At 41.3% G+C, this 25212-nt stretch overlaps 1 protein-coding gene across 2 annotated transcripts in view; it reads left to right on the top strand.

The window, feature by feature from the left end:
* Positions 1-25212, top strand: part of LOC106563906 (cell adhesion molecule 2) — a 678594-nt gene that overhangs the window by 401426 nt on the left and 251956 nt on the right. For both annotated transcript variants that reach the window (XM_014129855.3, XM_082958335.1), the window contains exon 2: positions 25153-25179. In XM_014129855.3, coding sequence (XP_013985330.2) covers positions 25153-25179 — 27 coding nt within the window. The remainder of the gene's footprint in view (positions 1-25152; positions 25180-25212) is intronic.

The raw sequence follows: 25212 nt of genomic DNA, 5'->3' as shown, positions 1-25212 counted from the left end.
CTCTGTTCTCTGTTCGCTCTGTTCTCTCTGTTCTCTCTGTTCTCTCTGCTCTCTCTGCTCTCGCTGCTCTCTGTTCTCTCTGCTCTCTGTTCTCTCTGCTCTCGCTGCTCTCTCTGCTCTCTGTTCTCTCTGATCTCTGTTCTCTCTGTTCTCTCTGTTCTCTCTGCTCTCTCTGCTCTCTGCTCTCGCTGCTCTCTCTGTTCTCTCTGTTCTCTCTGCTCTCTCTGCTCTCGCTGCTATCTCTGTTCTCTCTGTTCTCTCTGTTCTCTCTGTTCTCTCTGCTATCTCTGTTCTCTCTGTTCTCTCTGCTCTCTCTGTTCTCTCTGTTCTCTGTTCTCTCTGTTCTCTCTGTTCTCTCTGCTCTCTCTGCTCTCTCTGTTCTCTCTGCTCTCTCGGTTCTCTCTGCTCTCTCGGTTCTCTCTGTTCTCTCTGTTCTCTCTGTTCTCTGTTCGCTCTGTTCTCTGTTCACTCTGATCTCTCTGTTCTCTCTGTTCTCTCTGCTCTCTCTGCTCTCGCTGCTCTCTCTGCTCTCTGTTCTCTCTGCTCTCTGTTCTCTCTGCTCTCTCTGCTCTCTGCTCTCGCTGCTCTCTCTGCTCTCTGTTCTCTCTGCTCTCTGTTATCTCTGTTCTCTCTGTTCTCTCTGTTCTCTCTGCTCTCTCTGCTCTCTGCTCTCGCTGCTCTCTCTGCTCTCTCTGTTCTCTCTGTTCTCTGTTCATTATGTTCTCTCTGTTCTCTCTGTTCTCTCTGTTCTCTCTGTTCTCTCTGTTCTCTCTGCTCTCTGTTATCTCTGTTCTCTCTGTTCTCTCTGTTCTCTCTGCTATCTCTGTTCTCTCTGTTCTCTCTGCTCTCTCTGCTCTCTCTGTTCTCTCTGCTCTCTCTGCTCTCTCTGCTCTCTCTGTTCTCTCTGTTCTCTCTGCTATCTCTGTTCTCTCTGCTCTCTCTGTTCTCTCTGTTCTCTGTTCTCTCTGCTCTCTCTGTTCTCTCTGCTCTCTCTGTTCTCTCTGCTCTCTCTGTTCTCTCTGCTCTCTCTGTTCTCTCTGCTCTCTCTGTTCTCTCTGTTCTCTCTGTTCTCTCTGCTCTCTCTGCTCTCTCTGCTCTCTCTGCTCTCTCTGTTATCTCTGTTCTCTCTGCTCTCTCTGTTCTCTCTGCTATCTCTGTTCTCTCTGTTCTCTCTGCTCTCTCTGCTGTCTCTGCTCTCTGTTCTCTCTTGTTCTCTCTTACCGCCTCAGACATAGAGAGGTTGAAAATGTCAGTGAAGACACTTGTCAGTTGGTCAGCGCATTATCGCAGTACAGTCCTGGTAATCCGTCTGGCCCTGCGGCCTTGTGAATGTTGACCTGTTTTAAAGGTCTTACTCACATCGGCTGCGGAGAGCTTGATCACACAGTCTTTCGGAACAGCTGGTGCTCTCATGCATGTTTCAGTTTTATTTGCCTGGAAGCGAGCATAGAAGTAGTTTAGCTCGTCTGGTAGGCTAGTGTCACAGGGCCGCTCTCGGCTGTGCTTCGCTTTGTAGTCTGTAATGGTTTGCAAGCCCTGCCACATCCGACGAGTGTCGGAACCGGTGTAGTACGATTTTATCTTAGTCCTGTATTGACGCTTTGCCTGTTTGATGGTTCGTCAGAGGGCGTCGTGGGATTTCTCGTCAGGCATGGTCAAGCTGCGATGGGTTCGTTCAATTTCAAATTCGTACCATCAAATCCTAATCCTTCTGCGATCATTTTCTGCACACACAAGATTAGTCCACCGCCAGCCTCACTCCCCTCTTTTCAGATTAACCAATCTCACCGTATTTCTCCTACTTCTGTTCTTCAACACTATTCCACAATATGTCAAGCTTTTTTTTGTGATTCTCATTACCCTGTTCCAGACAGGATACGACATCCTCCACAGTGGAAATCCGTCCATCTCCCTCATTCATCCTCTCTTGTATTGCATCAATTCTTTCCTTTTGCTTGAGGATACATCTGATGCAAAGTCGTATTCATCTTTCCTATTTTGCTCAAATAGATCCTTCAGATTGACAGATTTCTCTGGGCTAACGTGTTTATCCTTGTCTTGGTGGGAGGATTCGGGAGGACTTTTGTTTGCTAGTCGATGTGGCCTTCTTCCACATCCGACAAGTGTCAGAGCCGGGTTAGAGTCCCGCTCCTTGAAAGCGGCAGCTCTATCCTTTATCTCAGTGTGGATGTTGCCTGTAATCCATGGCTTCTGGTTGGGGTATGTACGTACAGTCACTGTGGGGACGACATCATCGATGCACTTATTGATGAAGCCAATGACTGATGTGGTGTACTCCTCAATGCCATCGGAGGAATCCCGGAACATGTTCCAGTCTGTGCAGCAAAACAGTCCTGTAGTTTAGCATCTGCTTCATCTGACCACTTTTGTATTGATCTAGTCACTGGAGCTTCCTGCTTTAATTTTTGTAGGAATCAGGAGGCTCCAATTATGGTCAGATTTGCAAGAGGGAGAGCTTTGTATGTGTCTCTGTGTGTGGCGTAAAGGTGGTCCAGAGTGTTTTTTCCCCCCTCTGGTTACACATTTAACATTTAACATGCTGATAGAAATTTGGTAAAACAAATGTACGTTTCCCTGCATTATAGTCCCCAGCTACTAGGAGCGCCGCTTCTGAGTGAGCGTTTTCTTGTTTGCTTTTTGGCGGAATACAGCTCATTCAATGCGGTCTTAGTGCCTCAGTCTATGGTGGTATGTAGACGGCTACGAAAAAATACAGGAGATAGTGTGGTCTACAGCTTATCATGAGATACTCTACCTCAGGCGAGCAATATCTCGAGACTTTCTTAGATATCGTGCACCAGCTGTTGTTTACAAAAAAATACATAGTCTGGCCGCCCGTTGTCTTACCAGACGCCGCTGTTCTATCCTGCCGGTACAGCGTATAACCAGCCAGCTGTATGTTGATAGTGACGTCGTTCAGCCACGACTCCGTGAAGCATAAGATATAATAAAATAAGTTACAAACAACGTAAAGAAACAAACAAGAAAAATACACAATTGGTTGGTGACACGTTAAAACAATCAGCCTTCTTCTCCGGTGCCATCATACACCTCTCTGTTCTCTCTTCCCTCTGTTCTCTCTGTTTTCTATGTTGTGTTGTTATCTTCTCTCTCTTCTCTCTGTTATCTCTGCTCTCTCTGTTCTCCCTTATTTCTCTCTCTCTCCCTTTCTCTCGCTCAGTTCTCTCAATTCTTTATTGGCATGGGAAACATATGTTTTTCCAAAGTAAATTAAGTAGATAATAAACGAAAATTAAATAAATACAACAAATTAGAAAGTTACAGAGGCATAAATATCATATCCCCCCCCCCCCCCCCCAACAAAAATGATAATCTTTCCTTTTATTGTAATGGTGAGAGATTGTCTTAGTGTTATGATAATTGTAGGTCTTTAAATTTCATTATTTATGATTCATTCAGGATATTTTGTAATCATTTTAGCATCCATTAGTGTAGAAGTGTTATTTACCATTAATTTCAAATTGGTAACAAGATAATCTGAAACCCGACCAAAACAAACAGCATATAAGTGCATTCGTCCCAAAAATGTTGGTCCCCTAAAATGTGGAGAATATTTACAAAAAAGTGCTATAATTTTTAAATGGTTCACCTGATATGGATGGAAATAACCTCACATTTAAAGCTGACAGTGTGCACTTTAACCTCCATAGTCATTGTTCATTTCACATCCAAAGTGCTGGAGTACAGAGCCAAATCAACAACAAATGTTTCATTGTCCCAATACTGTTGGAGCTCATTGTATGTACTGGGGCAGCAGGTAGCCTAGTGGTTAGAGTGGAGGGGCGGCAGGTAGCCTAGTGGTTAGAGTGGAGGGGCGGCAGGTAGCCTAGTGGTTAGAGTGGAGGGGAGGCAGGTAGCCTAGTGGTTAGAGTGGAGGGGCGGCAGGTAGCCTAGTGGTTAGAGTGGAGGGGGGGCAGGTAGCCTAGTGGTTAGAGTGGAGGGGCGGCAGGTAGCCTAGTGGTTAGAGTGGAGGGGAGGCAGGTAGCCTAGTGGTTAGAGTGGAGGGGCGGCAGGTAGCCTAGTGGTTAGAGTGGAGGGGCGGCAGGTAGCCTAGTGGTTAGAGTGGAGGGGAGGCAGGTAGCCTAGTGGTTAGAGTGGAGGGGCGGCAGGTAGCCTAGTGGTTAGAGTGGAGGGGCGGCAGGTAGCCTAGTGGTTAGAGTGGAGGGGCGGCAGGTAGCCTAGTGGTTAGAGTGGAGGGGCGGCAGGTAGCCTAGTGGTTAGAGTGGAGGGGCGGCAGGTAGCCTAGTGGTTAGAGTGGAGGGGCGGCAGGTAGCCTAGTGGTTAGAGTGGAGGGGCGGCAGGTAGCCTAGTGGTTAGAGCGTTGGACTAGTAACTAAAAGTAGTTGCTAGATCGAATCCCTGAGCTGACAAGGTAAGAATCTGTCATTCTTCCCCTGAACAAGGCAGTTAATCCACTGTTCTCTGGTAGGCTGTCATTGTTGATAAGAAATTGTTCTTAACTGACTTGCCCTAGTTAAATAAAGATTAAATATAAAATAAATGCGTAGACAATGTATCTGATGCTGTTTGGTCAGCATCAGATACATCGCCATTGCCAGAATCGATGCCATTGGTCCGTCTGACTGCCTGTGGTGAGCCCAATGCTCTATTAAGACAGGTTATGGTGCCTTCCAATCACACGGCAACGATTATATTCTGTAGATACCATTTTTGGAGGTCAATATTAGACTTGCGTTATCATCTATAGTGAATGTGCTTCAGGATCTGGCTGAGATATCTCTGAAACCTTTGCCTCTAAAGCTCCTCACACTACCTCGTGAGAAAGTGAGAACCACTTTTCATGTCATAGACTTTTACTTCATTATCCATGTGTCTTACATCTATATTTACCATATTCAATTCATTTGAAGAGGAGACGGTAATTTGAGGGAGACGGTAATTTGAAGAGGAAACAGTCATTTGAGAGGAGACAGTCTGTTGAGAGGAGACAGTAATTTGAAGAGGAGACAGTACTTTGAAGAGGAGACAGTACTTTGAGAGGAGACAGTAATTTGAAGAGGAGACAGTAATTTGAAGAGGAGACAGTACTTTGAGAGGAGACAGTAATTTGAAGAGGAGACAGTAATTTGAAGAGGAGACAGTAATTTGAAGAGGAGACAGTACTTTGAGAGGAGACAGTACTTTGAAGAGGAGACAGTAATTTGAAGAGGAGACAGTAATTTGAAGAGGAGACAGTACTTTGAGAGGAGACAGTAATTTGAAGAGGGGACAGTCCTTTGAGAGGAGACAGTAATTTGAAGAGGAGACAGTCCTTTGAGAGGAGACGGTAATTTGAGAGGAGATGGTAATTTGAGAGGAGACAGTAATTTGAAGAGGAGACAGTAATTTGAAGAGGAGACAGTAATTTGAGAGGAGACAGTAATTTGAAGAGGAGACAGTAATTTGAAGAGGAGACAGTAATTTGAGAGGAGATGGTAATTTGAAGAGGAGACAGTATTTTGAGAGGAGACGTTCCTTTGAAGACGAGACAGTAATTTGAAGAGGGGACAGTCCTTTGAGAGGAGACAGTAATTTGGAGAGGAGACAGTAATTTGAAGACGAGACAGTAATTTGAAGAGGAGACAGTAATTTGAAGAGGAGACAGTAATTTGAGAGGAGACATTAATTTGAAGAGGAGACAGTAATTTGAAGAGGAGACAGTAATTTAAAGAGGGGACAGTCATTTGAAGAGGAGACAGTATTTTGAGAGGAGACAGTAATTTGGAGAGGAGACAGTAATTTGAGAGGAGATGGTAATTTGAAGAGGAGACAGTAATTTGGAGAGGAGACAGTAATTTAAAGAGGAGACAGTAATTTGAAGAGGAGACAGTAATTTGAAGAGGAGACAGTAATTTGAAGAGGAGACAGTCATTTGAAGAGGAGACAGTATTTTGAGAGGAGACAGTAATTTGAAGAGGGGACAGTAATTTGAAGAGGAGACAGTAATTTGAAGAGGAGACAGTAATTTGAAGAGTAGGAGCATCACTCAGGCGTTCATGCATGTCTTACACTTACATCATACATTTTACTACATTATCCTAGCTATCATACAAATACAGTATATTAGATATAGATTTGTATACATTATCCATTTATCAGATAACCAGCCAAATGGGCTGAGTTATTAGGTGTAATCTGGCTTCTCGCTGGATGAAAAAAAGACTAGGGGTGGATCAAAAGAAAGGAGTCAAAAAGGAAGTGAAGTTTTATTAAAGAAAAAAAACTAGTTGTATTCCAGTCTGCCAGGCCCTGCGGAGCTGTTGTGCTGGTTGCCTAGTAACTGTAATCCACTGATAAGAATCCCAAAGAGCTGGGGAAGAAAGAGAGAATGAGAGATAGAAAGACTCCTCTTTTACTGTTCTGTTCCTTTTACAACTCCCATTCTCTGTCCGCCTCACCTCTGCATTCACTTCGCTCTCCCTCTCTCCGTCTTTCTTTCTCTGTCTCTCTCCCTCTCTCCGTCTCTCTTTCTCTGTATCTCTCTCTCTGTCTCTCTTTCTCTGTATCTCTCTCTCTCTCTTTCTCTGTATCTCTCTCTCCCTCTCTCTGTCTCTCTTTCTCTCGTTCTCTCTCTCTCTCCCTCTCTCTCTCTCTCTCTCTCTCGTTCTCTCTCTCTCTCCCTCTGTCTCTCTCTGTCTCTCTCCCTCCTTCTGTCTCTCCCTCCCTCTCTCTGTCTCTCTCTGTCTCTCTCTGTCTCTGTCTCTCTCGCAAAGGGCATCTATTGGTAGATGGGTAAAAAATAAATTAAGCAGACATTGAATATCCCTTTGAGCATGTTGAAGTTATTAATTACACTTTGGATGGTGTATCAATATACCCAGTCACTACAAAGATACAGGCGTCCTTCCTAACTCAGTTGCCGTAGAGGAAGGAAACTGCTCAGGGATTTTACCATGAGGCCAATGGGGACTTTAAAACAGTTACAGAGTTTAATGGCTGTGGTAGGAGAAAACTGAGGATGGATCAACAACATTGTAGTTATTCCACAATACTAACCTAAATGACAGAGTGAAAAGAAGGAAGCCTGAACGGATAAACAATATTCCAAAACACGCATCCTGTTTGCAACAAGGCACTAAAGTAATACTGCAAAAAATGTGGCACAGCAAGTAACTTTTTGTCCTGAATAGAAAGTGTTATGTTTGGGACAAATTCCAACGCAACAAATTACTGAGTACCACTCTCCATATTTTCAAGCATAGTGGTGGCTGCAACTTGTTATGAGTATGCTTGTAATCGATAAGGACTGGGGAGTTGTTCAGGATAAAACCTGGTTCAGTCTGCTTTCCAACAGATACTGGGAAGATGAATTCACCTTTCAGCAGGACAATAATCTAAAACACAAGGCCAAAACTACACCGGAGTTGCTTACCAAGAAGACAGTGAATGTTCCTGAGTGGGCGAGTTACAGTTAAAAATGTAATCTACTTGATAATCTATGGCAAGACCTGAAATGGTAGCAATGATCAACAACCAATTTGACAGAGCTTGAAGAATTTTAAAAAGAATAATGACCAAATGTTGCCCAATCCGAGTGTGGAAAGCTCTTCGTGAATTACAGCTGTAATTGTTGCCATAGGTGATTCTAACATGTATTGACTCAGGGGTGTGAATACTTACAGTACCAGTACCAGTCACTCAAGGGTTTTTCTTTATTTGTACTATGTTCTACATTGTAGAATAATAGTGAAGACATCAGAACTATGAAATAAGACATATGGAATCATGTAGTAACCCAAAAAAGTGTTAAACAAATCAAAATATATTTTATATTTTTGATTTTTCAAAGTAGCTACCCAGTAAAGCACCATCACACCATCACACCTCCTCCTCCATGCTTCACAGTGGGAACCACACATGCAGAGATCATCTGTTCATCTACTCTGCATCTCACAAAGACACAACAGTTTGGACTCATCAGACCAAAGGACAGATTTCCACTGGTCTAATGTCCATTGCTCGTGTTTCTTGGCCCAAGTAAATATCTTCTTCTTATTGGTGCCCTTTAGTAATGGTTTCTTAGCAGCAATTTGACCATGAAGGCCTGATTCACGAGGTCTCCTCGAAACAGGTGATGTTGAGATGTGTCTGTTACTTGAACTCTGTGAAGCATTTATTTGGGCTGCAATCTGAGTTGCAGTTAACTCTAATGATCTTATCCTGTGCAGCAGAGGTAACTTTGCATCTTGCTTTCCTGTGGCGGTCCTCATGAGAGCCAGTTTCATCGTAGCGGTTTTTGCTACTGCACTTGAAGAAACTTTCATAAATTAACTTTTAACAAGGCAAGACTGTTAATTGAAATGGATTCCAGGTGACTACCTCATGAAGCTGGTTGAGAGAATGTGCAAATCTGTCATCAAGACAAAGGGTGGCTACTTTGAAGAATCTCAAATCTAAATATATTTAGATTGTTTTTTAACCTCTATGGGCTAGGCGGGACGAATTCGTCCCACCTACGTAACAGCCACTTGAAGCCTGTGGCGCGATTTTCAAAACCTTAAAAATCCTATTACTTCAATTTCTCAAACATATGACTATTTTACAGCTATTTAAAGACAAGACTCTCGTTAATCTAACCACACTGTCCGATTTCAAAAAGGCTTTACAACGAAAGCAAAACATTAGATTATGTCAGCAGAGTACCAAGCCAGAAATAATCAGACACCCATTTTTCAAGCTAGCATATAATGTCACCAAAACCCAGAAGACAGCTAAATGCAGCACTCACCTTTGATGATCTTCATCAGATGACAACCCTAGGACATTATGTTATACAATACATGCATGTTTTGTTCAATCAAGTTCATATTTATATCAAAAACTAGCTTTTTACATTAGCATGTGACGTTCAGAACTAGCATACCCCCCGCAAACTTCCGGGGAATTCGCTAACATTTTACTAAATTACTCACGATAAACGTTCACAAAAAGCATAACAATTATTTTAAGAATTATAGATACAGACCTCCTCTATGCACTCGATATGTCCGATTTTAAAATAGCTTTTTGGTGAAAGCACATTTTGCAATATTCTAAGTACATAGCCCAGGCATCACGGGCTAGCTATTTAGACACCCGGCAAGTTTAGCACTCACCAATATCAGCTTTACTATTATAAAAGTTTCATTACCTTTTGTTGTCTTCGTCAGAATGCACTCCCAGGACTGCTACTTCAATAACAAATGTTGGTTTGGTCCAAAATAATCCATCGTTATATCCGAATAGCGGCGTTTTGTTCATGCGTCCCAGACACTATCTGAAATGGTAAATCAGGGTCGTGCGCATGGTGCAATTCGTGACAAAAAAAATCTAAATATTCCATTACCGTACTTCGAAGCATGTCAACCGCTGTTTAAAATCCATTTTTATGCCATTTTTCTCGTAGAAAAGCGATAATATTCCGACCGGGAATGTCCATTTGGCTAAACTGAGGAAAGTAAACAAAGCTTTCGGTCGACGCGGGCACGAGCCTGAGTCTCACAGTACTGTAACCAGCCACTACCCAAACGCGCTACTTTTTTTCAGCCAGAGCCTGCAAAGCCACGATTCAGCTTTTTGCCGCCTTCTGAGACCCTATGGCAGCCGTAGGAAGTGTCACGGGACAGCTAAGATCCTCACTCTTCAATAAACAGAGACAAGAAGAACGACACCTTGTCAGACAGGCCACTTCCTGCCTGAAACCTTGTCAGGTTTTTGCCTGCCAAATGAGTTCTGTTATACTCACAGACACCATTCAAACAGTTTTAGAAACTTTAGGGTGTTTTCTATCCATGTGTAATAAGTATATGCATATTCTAGTTACTGGGTAGGAGTGGTAACCAGATTAAATCGGGTACGTTTTTTATCCAGCTGTGTCAATACTGCCCCCTATCCTAAACAGGTTAACACTTTTTTGGTTACTACATGATTCCATAATGTGTTATTTCATAGTTTTGATGTCTTCACTATAATTCTGCAATGTAGAATGAGATATTTCTGTGTTTAATGTTCAATACATTTGCTAAGATATCTACAAATATGGATGTGATGGTAGTTCCAGTTCTTCCTCTGCTATCGATCAAATCAAATCAAATGTTATTTGTCAAATGCGCCGAATACAACAGGTGTAGTGAAATGCTTACAGTGAAATGTTGACTTACAATCCCTTAACCAACAATGTAGTTTTAAGAAAATATGTTTTTAAAAAAAGTATCAGATAAGAATAAAATATAATTAAAGAGTGAGACAGATCCTCTGACTGGATCTAACTGCCTGTGGCTGTGATGGCAGGTCCGGTTCCTCCTCTGATAGACTGAGACAGATCCAGTCAGAGGATCTAACTGCCTGTGGCTGTGATGGCAGGTCCGGTTCCTCCTCTGATAGACTGAGACAGATCCTCTGACTGGATCTAACTGCCTGTGGCTGTGATGGCAGGTCCGGTTCCTCCTCTGATAGACTGAGACAGATCCTCTGACTGGATCTAACTGCCTGTGGCTGTGATGACAGGTCCGGTTCCTCCTCTGATAGACTGAGACAGATCCTCTGACTGGATCTAACTGCCTGTGGCTGTGATGACAGGTCCGGTTCCTCCTCTGATAGAGAGAGACAGATCCTCTGACTGGATCTAACTGCCTGTGGCTGTGATGACAGGTCCGGTTCCTCCTCTGATAGACTGAGACAGATCCTCTGACTGGATCTAACTGCCTGTGGCTGTGATGGCAGGTCCGGTTCCTCCTCTGATAGACTGAGACAGATCCTCTGACTGGATCTAACTGCCTGTGGCTGTGATGGCAGGTCCGGTTCCTCCTCTGATAGACTGAGACAGATCCTCTGACTGGATCTAACTGCCTGTGGCTGTGATGGCAGGTCCGGTTCCTCCTCTGATAGACTGAGACAGATCCTCTGACTGGATCTAACTGCCTGTGGCTGTGATGGCAGGTCCGGTTCCTCCTCTGATAGAGACAGATCCTCTGACTGGATCTAACTGCCTGTGGCTGTGATGGCAGGTCCGGTTCCTCCTCTGATAGAGAGAGACAGATCCTCTGACTGGATCTAACTGCCTGTGGCTGTGATGGCAGGTCCGGTTCCTCCTCTGATAGACTGAGACAGATCCTCTGACTGGATCTAACTGCCTGTGGCTGTGATGACAGGTCCGGTTCCTCCTCTGATAGATCCAGTCAGAGGATCTGTCTCTCTCTAACTGCCTGTGGCTGTGATGGCAGGTCTGGTTCCTCCTCTGATAGAGACAGATCCTCTGACTGGATCTAACTGCCTGTGGCTGTGATGGCAGGTCCGGTTCCTCCTCTGATAGAGAGAGACAGATCCTCTGACTGGATCTAACTGCCTGTGGCTGTGATGGCAGGTCCGGTTCCTCCTCTGATAGACTGAGACAGATCCTCTGACTGGATCTAACTGCCTGTGGCTGTGATGGCAGGTCCGGTTCCTCCTCTGATAGACTGAGACAGATCCTCTGACTGGATCTAACTGCCTGTGGCTGTGATGACAGGTCCGGTTCCTCCTCTGATAGACTGAGACAGATCCTCTGACTGTTGCTATGAGATCTGGGGTCATCAGAACAAACTACCACTCAGTGGGTAGAGATGACAGATATAGAGATAGATAGAGATGACAGATATAGCGATAAATAGAGATGATAGATAGAGATGACAGATATAGAGATAGATAGAGATGACAGATATAGAGACAAATAGAGATGACAGATGTAGCGATAAATAGAGATGATAGATAGAGATGACAGATATAGAGATAGATAGAGATGACAGATATAGAGACAAATAGAGATGACAGATATAGCGATAAATAGAGATGATAGATAGAGATGACAGATATAGAGATATATAGGGACGGCAGGTATAGAGATTACAGATATAGAGATAGATAGAGATTACAGATATAGAGATACATAGAGATGACAGATATAGAGATAGAGATAACAGATATAGAGATATATAGAGATGACAGGTGTAGAGATGACAGATATAGAGATAGATAGAGAACAGATATAGAGATAGATAGAGATTACTGGTATAGAGATTGATAGAGATTACAGATATAGAGATAGATAGAGATGACAGGTATAGAGATTACAGATATAGAGATAGATAGAGATTACTGGTATAGAGATTATAGAGATGACATGTATAGAGATAGATGGAGATGACAGGTGTAGAGGTAGATAGAGATGACAGGTGTAGAGATAGATAGAAATGACAGGTGTAGAGATTACAGATATAGATAGAGATTACAGGTATAGAGATAGATAGAGATGACAGGTGTAGAGATGACAGATATAGAGATAGATAGATAGAGATGATAGATATAGAGATATATAGAGATTACTGGTATAGAGATTGATAGAGATAACAGGTGTAGAGATTACAGATATAGAGATAGATAGAGATTGCAGATATAGAGATAGAAAGAGATTACAGATATAGAGATAAATAGAGATGACAGATATAGAGATTGATAGAGATGACATATATAGAGATTGATAGAGATGATATGTTTAGAGATTACAGATATAGAGTTAGATAGAGATTGCAGATATAGAGATAGAAAGAGATGACAGGTGTAGAGATAGATAGAGATGACAGATATAGAGATATATAGAGATGACAGATATAGAGATATATAGAGATGACAGATATAGAGATAGATGGAGCTGACAGATATATAGATGGTAGATGTATAGATGACATATATAGAGATAGATAGAGATGAGATATATAGAGATGACAGATATAGAGATAGATGGAGCTGACAGATATATAGATGGTAGATATATAGAGATAGATAGAGATGACAGATATAGAGATATATAGAGATGACAGATATAGAGATAGATGGAGCTGACAGATATATAGATGGTAGATATATAGATGACATAGATAGAGATGACAGATATATAGATTACAGATATACAGTTGAAGTCGGAAGTTTACATACACCTTAGCCAAATACATTTAAACTCAGTTTTTCACAATTCCTGACATTTAAATGGGCTAGTTGGCACGTGACCGTCCCACTCTATTCAACAGCCAGTGGAAGAGCGTGGCGCGAAATACAAAACCTCAAAAATGCAATAATTTCAATTTTTCAAACACACGACTATTTTACACCATTTTAAAGACAAGCCTCTCGTTAATCTAACCACATTGTCCGATTTCAAAAAGGCTTTACAGCGAAAGCAAAACATTAGATTATGTTAGGAGAGTACATAGCCACAAATAATCACACAGCCATTTTCTAAGCAAGCATATATGTCACATAAACCCAAAACACAGCTAAATGAAGCACTAACCTTTGATGATCTTCATCAGATGACACTCCTAGGACATTATTTTATACAATACATGCATGTTTTGTTCAATCAAGTTCATATTTATATCCAAAAACAGCTATTTTTACATTGGCATGTGATGTTCAGAACATGCATTCCCACCCAAAACGTCCGGTGAATTTACTAAATTACTCACCATAAACGTTGACAAAATACATAACAATTATTGTAAGAATTATAGATACAGAACTCCTTTATGCAATCGCTATGTTAGATTTAAAAATAGTGGTTTTGGAGCAGTGGCTTTTATGGTGGTTTTGGAGCAGTGGCTTCTTCCTTGCTGAGCGGCCTTTCAGGTTATGTCGATATCAGACTCGTTTTACTGTGGATACAGATACTTTTGTAACTGTTTCCTCCAGCATCTTCACCTGGCCCTTTACTGTTGTTCTGGGATTGATTTGCACTTTTCGCACCAAAGCACGTTCATCTCTAGGAGACAGAACGTGTCTCCTTCCTGAGCGGTATGACGGCTGCGTAGTCCCATGGTGTTTATACTTGCGTACTATTGTTTCTATAGATGAACGTGGTCCCTTCAGGCATTTGGAAATTGCTCCCAAGGATGAACCAGACTTGTGGAGGTCTACAATTCTTTTCTGAGGTCATGGCTGATTTCTTTTGATTTTTCCATGATGTCAAGCAAAGAGGCACTGGGTTTGAAGGTAGGCCTTGAAATACATCCACAGGTACACCTCCAATTGACTCAAATGATATCAATAAGCCTATGAGAAGCTTATAAAGCCATGACATCATTTTCTGGAATATTCCAACCTGTTTAAAGGCACAGTCAACATAGTCTATGTAAACTTCTGACCCACTGGAATTGGTTTATAGTGAATTATAAGTGAAATAATCTGTCTGTAAACAATTGTTGGAAAAATGGCTTGTGTCATGCACAAAGTAGATGTCCTAACCAACTTGCCAAAACTATTGTTTGTTAACAAGAAATTTGTGGAGTGGTTTGAAAAACGAGTTTTAATGACTCCAACCTAAGTGTATGTAAACTTCCGACTTCAACTGTAGAGGTAGATAGAGATGACAGATGTAGAGATGACAGATATAGAAATAGATAGAGATGACAGACATAGAGACAGAGCACACCAGGCTTGCGTCCAAAATAACACAATTTTCTCTATGGGCCCTGGGTCAAAGGTAGTGCCCTATGTAGGGAATAGAGTGCCAATTGGGATGCATTTCAAACCTCGGTGGGTAGAGATGACAGATACCAGGGATGAGAGCAGGAATTATAGGGAAGGTCAGATTTTAAGAGGTGAAGAAGTCACTGTAACATAGTGTAGAGAGAGATGACAGTAGAGATATGACGCCTGAGCCCCGTCCCGTTGTGACACAGTGGTGTGTGTGTGTGTGTGTGTGTGTGTGTGTGTGTGTGTGTGTGCATGTGTGTGTGAGTGTCTGTGCGTGCGTTTGCGTGTGTGTGTGCAAGACATAGGGTAAACAGCATGTTTATTTTTATCACTGCACATATACAGTACAATACCATAGTAACCATCAACTGTATAGGGACATATATAATACCATGGTAACCATCTACTGTATAGGGTCATATATAATACCATGGTAACCATCTACTGTATAGGGTCATATATATTACCATGGTAACCATCTACTGTATAGGGTCATATATAATACCATGGTAACCATCTACTGTATAGGGTCATATATAATACCATGGTAAACATCTACTGTATAGAGTCATATATAATACCATGGTAACCATCTACTGTATAGGGTCATATATAATACCATGGTAACCATCTACTGTATAGGGTCATATATAATACCATGGTAACCATCAACTGTATAGAGTCATATATAATACCATGGTAACCATCTACTGTATAGGGTCATATATAATACCATGGTAACCATCTACTGTATAGGGTCATATATAATACCATGGTAACCATCTACTGTATAGGGTCATATATATTACCATGGTAACCATCTACTGTATAGGGTCATATATAATACCATGGTAACCATCTACTGTATAGGGTCATATATAATACCATGGTAACCATCTACTGTATAGGGTCATATATAATACCATGGTAACCATCTACTGTATAGGGTCATATATATTACCATGGTAACCATCTACTGTATAGGGTCATATATAATACCATGGTAACCATCAACTGTATAGAGTCATATATATTACCATGGTAACCATCTACTGTATAGGGACATATATAATACCATGGTAACCATCTACTGTATAGAGTCATATATAATACCATGGTAACCATCTACTGTATAGGGTCATATATAATACCATGGTAACCATCTACTGTATAGGGTCATATATAATACCATGGTAACCATCTACTGTATAGAGTCATATATAATACCATGGTAACCATCTACTGTATAGAGTCATATATAATACCATGGTAACCATCTACTGTATAGGGACATATATAATACCATGGTAAACATCTACTGTATAGGGTCATATATATTACCATGGTAACCATCTACTGTATAGGGTCATATATAATACCATGGTAACCATCTACTGTATAGGGTCATATTTTCATATATGACACAATTGCTCTCTTTTATATATATGGAAACACACAGTAACAGAACTAAGTAGACTGCATTTTATTTACAGAAAAAATGTCCCCTCTTTATACCATTATTAAGGGAGCGAGAATGAAACACATTTGATTCAGTAAGTAAATGTGGATTATGTCTAATAATAAAACTAATGTACAGTACAGAAAAAACTAGGGGAAGGATAATTGCCTATTCAGGAGAGAGAGAGAGAGAGGAGAGAGAGAGAGAGAGAGGGAGAGGGAGGGAGGGAGAGAGAGAGAGAGAGAGAGAGAGAGAGAGAGAGAGAGAGAGAGAGAGAGAGAGAGAGAGAGAGAGAGAGAGAGAGAGAGAGAGAGAGAGAGAGAGAGAGAGGAGAGAGAGAGAGAGAGAGAGAGAGAGAGAGAGAGAGAGAGAGAGAGAGAGAGAGAGAGAGAGAGAGAGAGAGAGAGAGAGAGAGAGAGAGGTTTTACCAATTTGACTTAAGATTTGGACGTTTATCCACGTTTTTTTCAAAGTCAAATTTAGAAGTTGCTCCAAACGTCAAATTTCAATTTGTTTTTGATGCTCTGTGTTGCTCCTCCTGTTCCCCATCATTCCGTAAATTATTAAGTTAAGGGTTTCGATAGCGTTAAAACATTAAAGGCCAATGCAGTCCAAAACACTCAGTGGACAGATTATTAGGTACACCAATCTAGTACCGGGTCGGACACACCTCTGCTTCCAGGACAGCCTGAAGTCTTCGGGGGGCGTGGACATGTTGCTCAATTGGTATCAAGGGACCTAACTAACCAGGAAAACATTCCCCACATCATTACACCACCACCACCAGCCTGTACCGTTGACAACAGACTGGACGGGGCCATGGACTCATGCTCCTTACACCTAATTCAAATCCAGACGTAACAGGAACCTGGATTCGTCAGACCAGTCGATGTTTTTCCACTCCTCAATTTGTCCAGTTTTGGTGATGGCGTGCCCATTGGAGCCGCTTCTTCTTGTTTGTAGCTGATTGGACTGAAACCAGGTGTGGTCCTCTGATGTTTTTTGTTTGTCGCTCCATTCTTGGTAAACCCTAGACACTATCATTACGTGAAAAGTCCAGGAAGCCATCCATTTCTGAGATACTGGAACCAGTCCATTCTAACATTCAATCGAACAGTAACTGAATGCCTTGATGCCTGCATAGTGCATCTTTAAGTATTAAGGTTTGGGATAAGGTTAAAACATTACATTTAGTCTCTCATTCTGAATGGTTGAGGTAAGGGTTAAGGTAAAGGTTAAGGTTTGGGATAAGGTTAAAACATTACATTTAGTCTCTCATTCTGAATGGTTAAGGTAAGGGTTAAGGTTAAGGTTAAGGTTTGGGATAAGGTTAAAACATTACATTTAGTCTCTCATTCTGAATGGTTAAGGTAAGGGTTAAGGTATGGTTTAAGGTAAGGGTTAAGGTTTGAGGTAAGAGTTGAGGTAAGGGTTAAGGTAAAGGTTAAGGTTTGGGATAAGGTTAAAACATTACATTTAGTCTCTCATTCTGAATGGTTAAGGTAAGGGTTAAGGTATGGTTTAAGGTAAGGGTTAAGGTTAAGGTTAAGGTTTGGGATAAGGTTAAAACATTACATTTAGTCTCTCATTCTGAATGGTTAAGGTAAGGGTTAAGGTATGGTTTAAGGTAAGGGTTAAGGTAAAGGTTAAGGTTTGGGATAAGGTTAAAACATTACATTTAGTCTCTCATTCTGAATGGTTGAGGTAAGGGTTAAGGTTAAGGTTAAGGTTTGAGGTAAGAGTTGAGGTAAGGGTTAAGGTAAAGGTTAAGGTTTGGGATAAGGTTAAAACATTACATTTAGTCTCTCATTCTGAATGGTTGAGGTAAGGGTTAAGGTTAAGGTTAAGGTTTGAGGTAAGAGTTGAGGTAAGGGTTAAGGTAAAGGTTAAGGTTTGGGATAAGGTTAACACATTACATTTAGTCTCTCATTCTGAATGGTTAAGGTAAGGGTTAAGGTATGGTTTAAGGTAAGGGTTAATGTTTGAGGTAAGGGTTGAGGTAAGGGTTAAGGTATGGTTTAAGGTAAGGGTTAAGGTTAAGGTTTGAGGTAAGAGTTGAGGTAAGGGTTAAGGTAAAGGTTAAGGTTTGGGATAAGGTTAAAACATTACATTTAGTCTCTCATTCTGAATGGTTAAGGTAAGGGTTAAGGTATGGTTTAAGGTAAGGGTTAATGTTTGAGGTAAGGGTTGAGGTAAGGGTTAAGGTATGGTTTAAGGTAAGGGTTAAGGTTAAGGTTTGAGGTAAGAGTTGAGGTAAGGGTTAAGGTAAAGGTTAAGGTTTGGGATAAGGTAAACACATTACATTTAGTCTCTCATTCTGAATTGTTAAGGTAAGGGTTAAGGTATGGTTTTGAGAGTAAGGGTTGAGGTAAGGGTTAAGGTATGGTTTAAGGTAAGGGTTAAGGTTAAGGTTTGAGGTAAGAGTTGAGGTAAGGGTTGAAGTAAGGGTTAAGGTCAAGGGTTAAGGTTTGGGATAAGGCTAAAACAAGTTTCTACCACTGGGATTGAACACGTGACCTTTAGCTCGAGAGGGAATAGGATTACTTTAAACCACCCCAGCAAAACCCAAGTCTACTTGATGGTAATAGTGCTCACTGTTGCCCCAAGTGGACGGTTTTGAAGGGGTTTGCCGACATGCTCAGGACATAGACAGACATCTAATTTTGAAGTAAATCTTGAGTGATGTGGCTGGATTGAGAGAGAGAGAGAGAGAGAGAGAGAGAGAGAGAGAGAGAGAGAGAGAGAGAGCATAGAGAGAGAAACAGAGAGCATAGAGAGAGAAACAGAGAGAGAAACAGAGAGACGGAGGGTGAGAGAGAGCATAGAGAGGGAAAACCACGAGAGACATGGGAGAGAAGAGAGTAGATAAAGAGTTAGAGAAGACAAACATAGAAGAGAAAGAAGCCATATGCTGTGATTGTTAATTTCCTGTGTTCTGGGTTCACAATGGCAATTCGACAATGTTCAGCTGGCTACCTCAGTAGAGTTTAGACTCAGTCTCATTAACACAGTGTTTTTCTACCTCAGTAGAGTTTACTCTTCTACCTCAGTAGAGTTTAGACTCAGTCTCATTAACACAGTGTTTTTCTACCTCAGTAGAGTTTAGACTCTTCTACCTCAGTAGAGTTTAGACTCAGTCTCATTAACACAGTGTTTTTCTACCTCAGTAGAGTTTAGACTCAGTCTCATTAACACAGTGTTTTTCTACCTCAGTAGAGTTTAGACTCAGTCTCATTAACACAGTGTTTTTCTGGCTTTTTACTATTTGCTATTTTTACCAATGACCTGCCACTGGCGTTAAACAAAGCATGTGTGTCCATGTAATGCTGATGATTCAACAATATACGCATCATCAACCACAGCTAATGAAGTCACGGAAACCCTTAACAAGGAGTTGCATTCTGTTTTGGAATGGGTGGCCAGTAATAAACTGGTCCTGAACATCTCTAAAACTAAGAACATTTTTATTTGGTCCAAATCATTCCTTTAAGTTCTAGACCTCAGCTGAATCTGGTAATGAATGGTGTGGCTGTTGAATAAGTTGAGGGGACTAAATTACTTGGTGTTACCTTAGATTGTAAACTGTCGTGGTCAAAACATATAGATTCAATGGTTGTAAAGATGGGGAGAGGTCTGTCCGTAGTAAAGAGATGCTCTGCTTTTTTGACACCACACTCCACAAAGCAAGTCCTGCAGGCTCAACTTTTGTCTAATCTTGATTATTGTCCAGTCCAGTGCTGCAAGGATAGACCTAGTTAAGCTGCAGCTGGCCCAGAACAGAGCGGCACGTTTTGCTCTTCATTGTAATCAGAGGACTGATATAAATACTATGCATGCCAGCCTCTCTTGGCTAAGAGTTGAGGAGAGACTGACTGCATCACTTCTTCTTTTTATAAGAAACATTAATGTGTTGAAAATCCCAAATTGTTTGCATAGTCAACATACACACAGCTCTGACACACACACACTTATCCCACCAGACATGCCACCAGGGGTCTTTTCACAGTCCCCCAAATCCAGAACAAATTCAAGAAAACGTACAGTATTATATAGAGCCCTTATTGCATGGAACTTCCTTCCATCTCATATTGCTCAAATAAACATCAAACCTGGTTTAAAAAAACAGATAAAGCAACACCTCGCGGCACAACGCCTCTCCCCTATTTGATCTAGATAGTTTGTGTGTATGTATTGATATCTAGGCTACGTGGCCTTTTGTAAATTGTATGTAGTTCTGTCCTTGAGCTGTTCTTGTCTACTGATGTTCTGTTTATGTTTTGTGTTTTGTGTGGACACCAGGAAGTGTATCTGCTGCTTTTGCGACAGCTAGTGGGGATCTTAATAAAATACCACAATACCAAAATACCTCAGTAGAGTTCAGTCAGTCAACACACACCGACACACACACACACACACCGACACACACACACACACCGACACACACACACACACACACACACACACACACACACACACACACACACACACACGACACACACACACACACCGACACACACACAAACACACACATACACACACACACACACACACACACACACACACACACACACACACACACACACACACACACCGACACACACACACACACACAAACACACACACACACACACACACACACACACACACACACACACACACACACCGACACACACACACACACACACACACAGACACACACATAAACACACACACACACACACACACACACACACACACATACACCGACACACACACCGACACACACACACACACACACACACACACACACACACACACCGACACACACACACACACACACACACACACAGACACACACATAAACACACACACACACACACACACACACACACACACACACACATACACCGACACACACACCGACACACACACACACACACACACACACACACACACACACACACACACACACACACACACACACACACACACACACATACACACAAACACACACACACACCGACACACACACACACACACACACCGACACACACACACACACACACAAACACACACATACACACACACACACACACACACACACACACACACACATACACACAAACACACACACACACCGACACACACACACACACACACACACACACACACACACACACACACACACACACACACACACACACACACACACACACACACACACACACACACACACACACACACACACATACACACAAACACACACACACACCGACACACACACACACACACACACACACACACCGACACACACACACACACACACAAACACACACATACACACACACACACACACACACACACACACACACACACACACACACACATACACACAAACACACACACACACCGACACACACACACACACACACACACACACACACACACACACACACACACACACACACACACACACACACACACACACACACACACCCACACACACACACAGTGATGTAACACTTTATGATGCTGTCAAGAAGTTTACTTTCCTTTGTTTCTTCTTTGTTGTTGTTGTAATGAGTTATTTACGGTCATGTTTTTTTTTTTTTATCGTATTTTTAATAATTTGTAGAAAATACACTTTATGACACTGTCATGAAGCATTATGACCATCCTGTGTCACTTTACTTGGGGCGCGTTCGTAAATTCACTCTGGCTCTCTACTGCGACTTCAGAGCACTCTCGTTTGACTGCAAGAGCGCAGAATAGCTGATGGATTTACGAACGCTCAACGCCTGTTGAATATGGCCGGTGTCAGTAAACGTCGGGGAAAAAAGGGGTATTTAAATTGTTGCGAGCAGCACAGTTAGTCACCGACGCCAACGGATAACATGACAACAGCCTAACCAGCTCTGCTAGGGAGAGTAACATGGTCAGAGTGAGGTGTTTTCTCATTATGTGTCTGGGAGTAGTTAGCAAGCTAGCCAACTTTAGCCAGTTAGCTTGGGTGCTTGACTGCTGTTGTTAGGTGTCATGACGTTGGCCTGTGGGCAAAGGTTTATGACCCCCCCCCCCCCATAAATACCTTTCTCCCTTCCCCTCTCTTTCTGACCCTACTGAAGGACTTGAATAGCCTGTGTTAAATATAGAGAGTCTGGGAACATCAAACAAATGGGGAAAAGGAACCATATTTTGTTAATAAAACCAGTTGGAAATATGCTTGGGAACGTAATGAGTATGGATGTCAGTTCGGTTGGCATCTGAGACATTATGACTGATGACAGGACGACATAAACTGTACCTGAGAAAGTATACACCCTCTAGTTATCAGAGTAACATGGAATTGTTAGGCAATTGAAATGTTTGATTATTGAAATTGTTTGTTAGGAGATTAAATGTAATTTTAGCTTCCAAATGAGAGAATTGGGTTTTCATAAGGAAAGTGCCCTGCTTGATCAGTGGCCCACCCCTGTGAAGAGACAGGGGTTATAAACGATGAAACACATCCTTCCCCCTCTCCACTATATAAGCCTTTGACGAAAAGATAACCACATGTTCCAGTACGTAAGGTCTGCAGCCTCTACGTTAGAAGGACACACGTCAAGTACAGAACTAAGCCAACCTCGGCGTGAGCTTTGGTGGCGAATGGTATGAACTTTGATCTTATTCACTACAGAAGTGATACTTCCTAGCCGTTGAGTTAGCAGCGGCCGCTGTAGACGGGGGCTAGGAAAGGACGGACGACGGATCCAGTCTAACAGAGAGACAAAGATACCACCACGTATCCAATTTATCACCAGAGACATTCTTCCGAGGACAGGAAGATCTGTTGGCCAACCCGGCCAGCATCTACGACCAATCTACCGAAGCGCAGCTCAGAGTAAATATTTATTGCATTTTCCTTTTCCAAATGGGCGGTAATTTAGAATGCATAAGATAATGTATTTACGATAGCATAGCTGCTGTTTCTTTATTCCTAAGTCTTCCCGCTCTTTCATTCAAGCCCAACCCCCTTTCCTTTGTGTAACCAGCCATCATGTATGACATCATTTGTATTCGGTGTATTTGTAATTCTGTGTGATAAGTTTAGGTATTTAGTAAATAAATAATTAAACCCAATTTGGTATTGCTGATTCAAGTTGTTAGCCAGGGTTCATGAAGATAGCCAAGAATGTACAACTTTCATTATGAGACTGAAAATAAGATAAGGGTTAATATTGACTGATGTTTTATAAGACCACTTTTCTGTCTGTTCCAGAGGATATGAGAGAGAGAGAGAGAGAGAGAGAGAGAGAGAGAGAGAGAGAGAGAGGTAGATAGAGAGGGAGAGATAGATAGATGGATAGAGAGAGAGAGAGAGAGAGAGAGAGAGAGAGAGAGAGGGGGATGGATAGATAGATAGATGATAGATAGATAGATGATAGATAGATAGATAGATAGATGATAGATAGATAGATGATAGATAGATAGATGATAGATAGATAGATAGATGATAGATAGATAGATAGATAGATAGATAGATAGATAGATAGATAGATAGATAGATAGATAGATAGATAGATAGATAGATAGATAGATAGATAGATAGATAGATAGATAGATAGATAGATAGATAGATAGATAGATAGATAGATAGATAGATAGATAGATAGATAGATAGATGGGGTGAGACTTTTCCAAGTTTTACTTTGATAATTTACAACAAGGGAAAAAGCTTTTTTACATTGTTGTTTTTTCTCCAATCTATATATTACTAATTATATATTGTTAGGTTGTTCTCTACACTACATGCATATGGGCAGCATTTGTGTTACATGTATTTGAAATGTATTTAATGTATTGTATTTTAATTACTTTTGAGTATGTTGTATTACACTGGTCTGAACAACACTCCAATGTATTTTAGAACAAGATATTTTCAGAAACTGTAATTTAGATTTTCAAAATACTTTTCTGTACCATTTCTTTAAAAGCTGTTCACAACTTTGTGGACCCCTCACCTTACAAAGTCTGAGGGCACTATGGTGTGATAAGAGTGTCTGCTAAATTAACTAAATACAAAAGTCTATTTAAAAATGAAGAATTGCATAGCATGCTGAATATTATTCTAATTGAGCACCACCCTCAAAAACTAAGGGTAGATAACGTATCTAACCATTGCTGAGCATGACGTTGCTGTTTGCCCAACTACTTGCAAATGTATTTTTAACTACAAAATACATATATATTTTTTGTTTTGTTTGATACAGTCATCTTTTTTTTGTTTTTTTTTTTGGGGGGGGGCTCATCCCTGACTACACAAACCCAAACACATTAATCTTTTACAGTCTGACTTCAAGACGATCTGTTGCCTTAACAATGCAAGTGGAAGAGCTACGGTATAATAGTCTTGATTGGCAGTGAAGTAAGTGTGTGTCTAATTGGCGCCAGGAGAGAGTTAGTCATGCGGGTAATCAGTCGTGATTCAGGAGGTACGGTAGTAACACGACACTAGATCTGCAATCTATTTAATGTCGGAGGGGCGTGCATGTTTAAGGTGGTCAAATGTAGGATATGAGGATGATTTTGCAGGACAATGTAGCCTACATGAATAAAAAAATAAAAAATGTGGCAGTAGGCAAGAAAGCGAGGCCTGCGTTTTTCTTATAGAAAATGTTTTCTAAGAATAAATCATTCTTACTAAGAAACGTTATCTTTAGTAAGAAAACCTTTTTTTATATATTTTGACAACTTTGTTTCTCTTGTTAATTAATAAACTCAGAGAATGTATGGTTGCTGTAGAAACATTAAATAAAACAACAATAAAACTATTGTTTTGCCTATGCAAGTCCACTTGTCAGGAAATCCTTAATAATTTCTACATTTTATCTAACTATAACAACAGTATTTATATCAAGACGGTGTAGAAACCTTAACCCAACACCTGGCGACTCCGTCAGTAGGTTCTGCTGTTGACTGCTGTTGGACCTTCAGGATTCGCTATAGAGTAGCATCAACTCATATCTCTGGAACGTCCTGGTCATGCTGTCTTTCCTCGAGACACGTTGATTTAATCTATTGTTCTCTCCTGTCTTTCTCTCTTTCCTTCTTTTCTTTTCTGTTTTCCTCTTTCCTCATCCTCTCCATCTCCTCCTCTTCATCCACCTCAATTTCTTCTTCTTTGCTTTTGTTGGCGGCTCCTGCAGTGACGGCACAGAAAAGCACATTGAGAGGTGAGTTGGTGGGTTGTCTCCTCCTCCGCTTTA

This window comes from Salmo salar, chromosome 11 (assembly GCF_965601325.2).
Source record: "Salmo salar chromosome 11, fSalSal1, whole genome shotgun sequence".
Classification (NCBI taxonomy): Eukaryota; Metazoa; Chordata; class Actinopteri; order Salmoniformes; family Salmonidae; genus Salmo; species Salmo salar.
The sequence above is the reverse complement of the archived record's forward strand: the minus strand, read 5'-3'. Positions and strand labels throughout refer to the sequence as shown.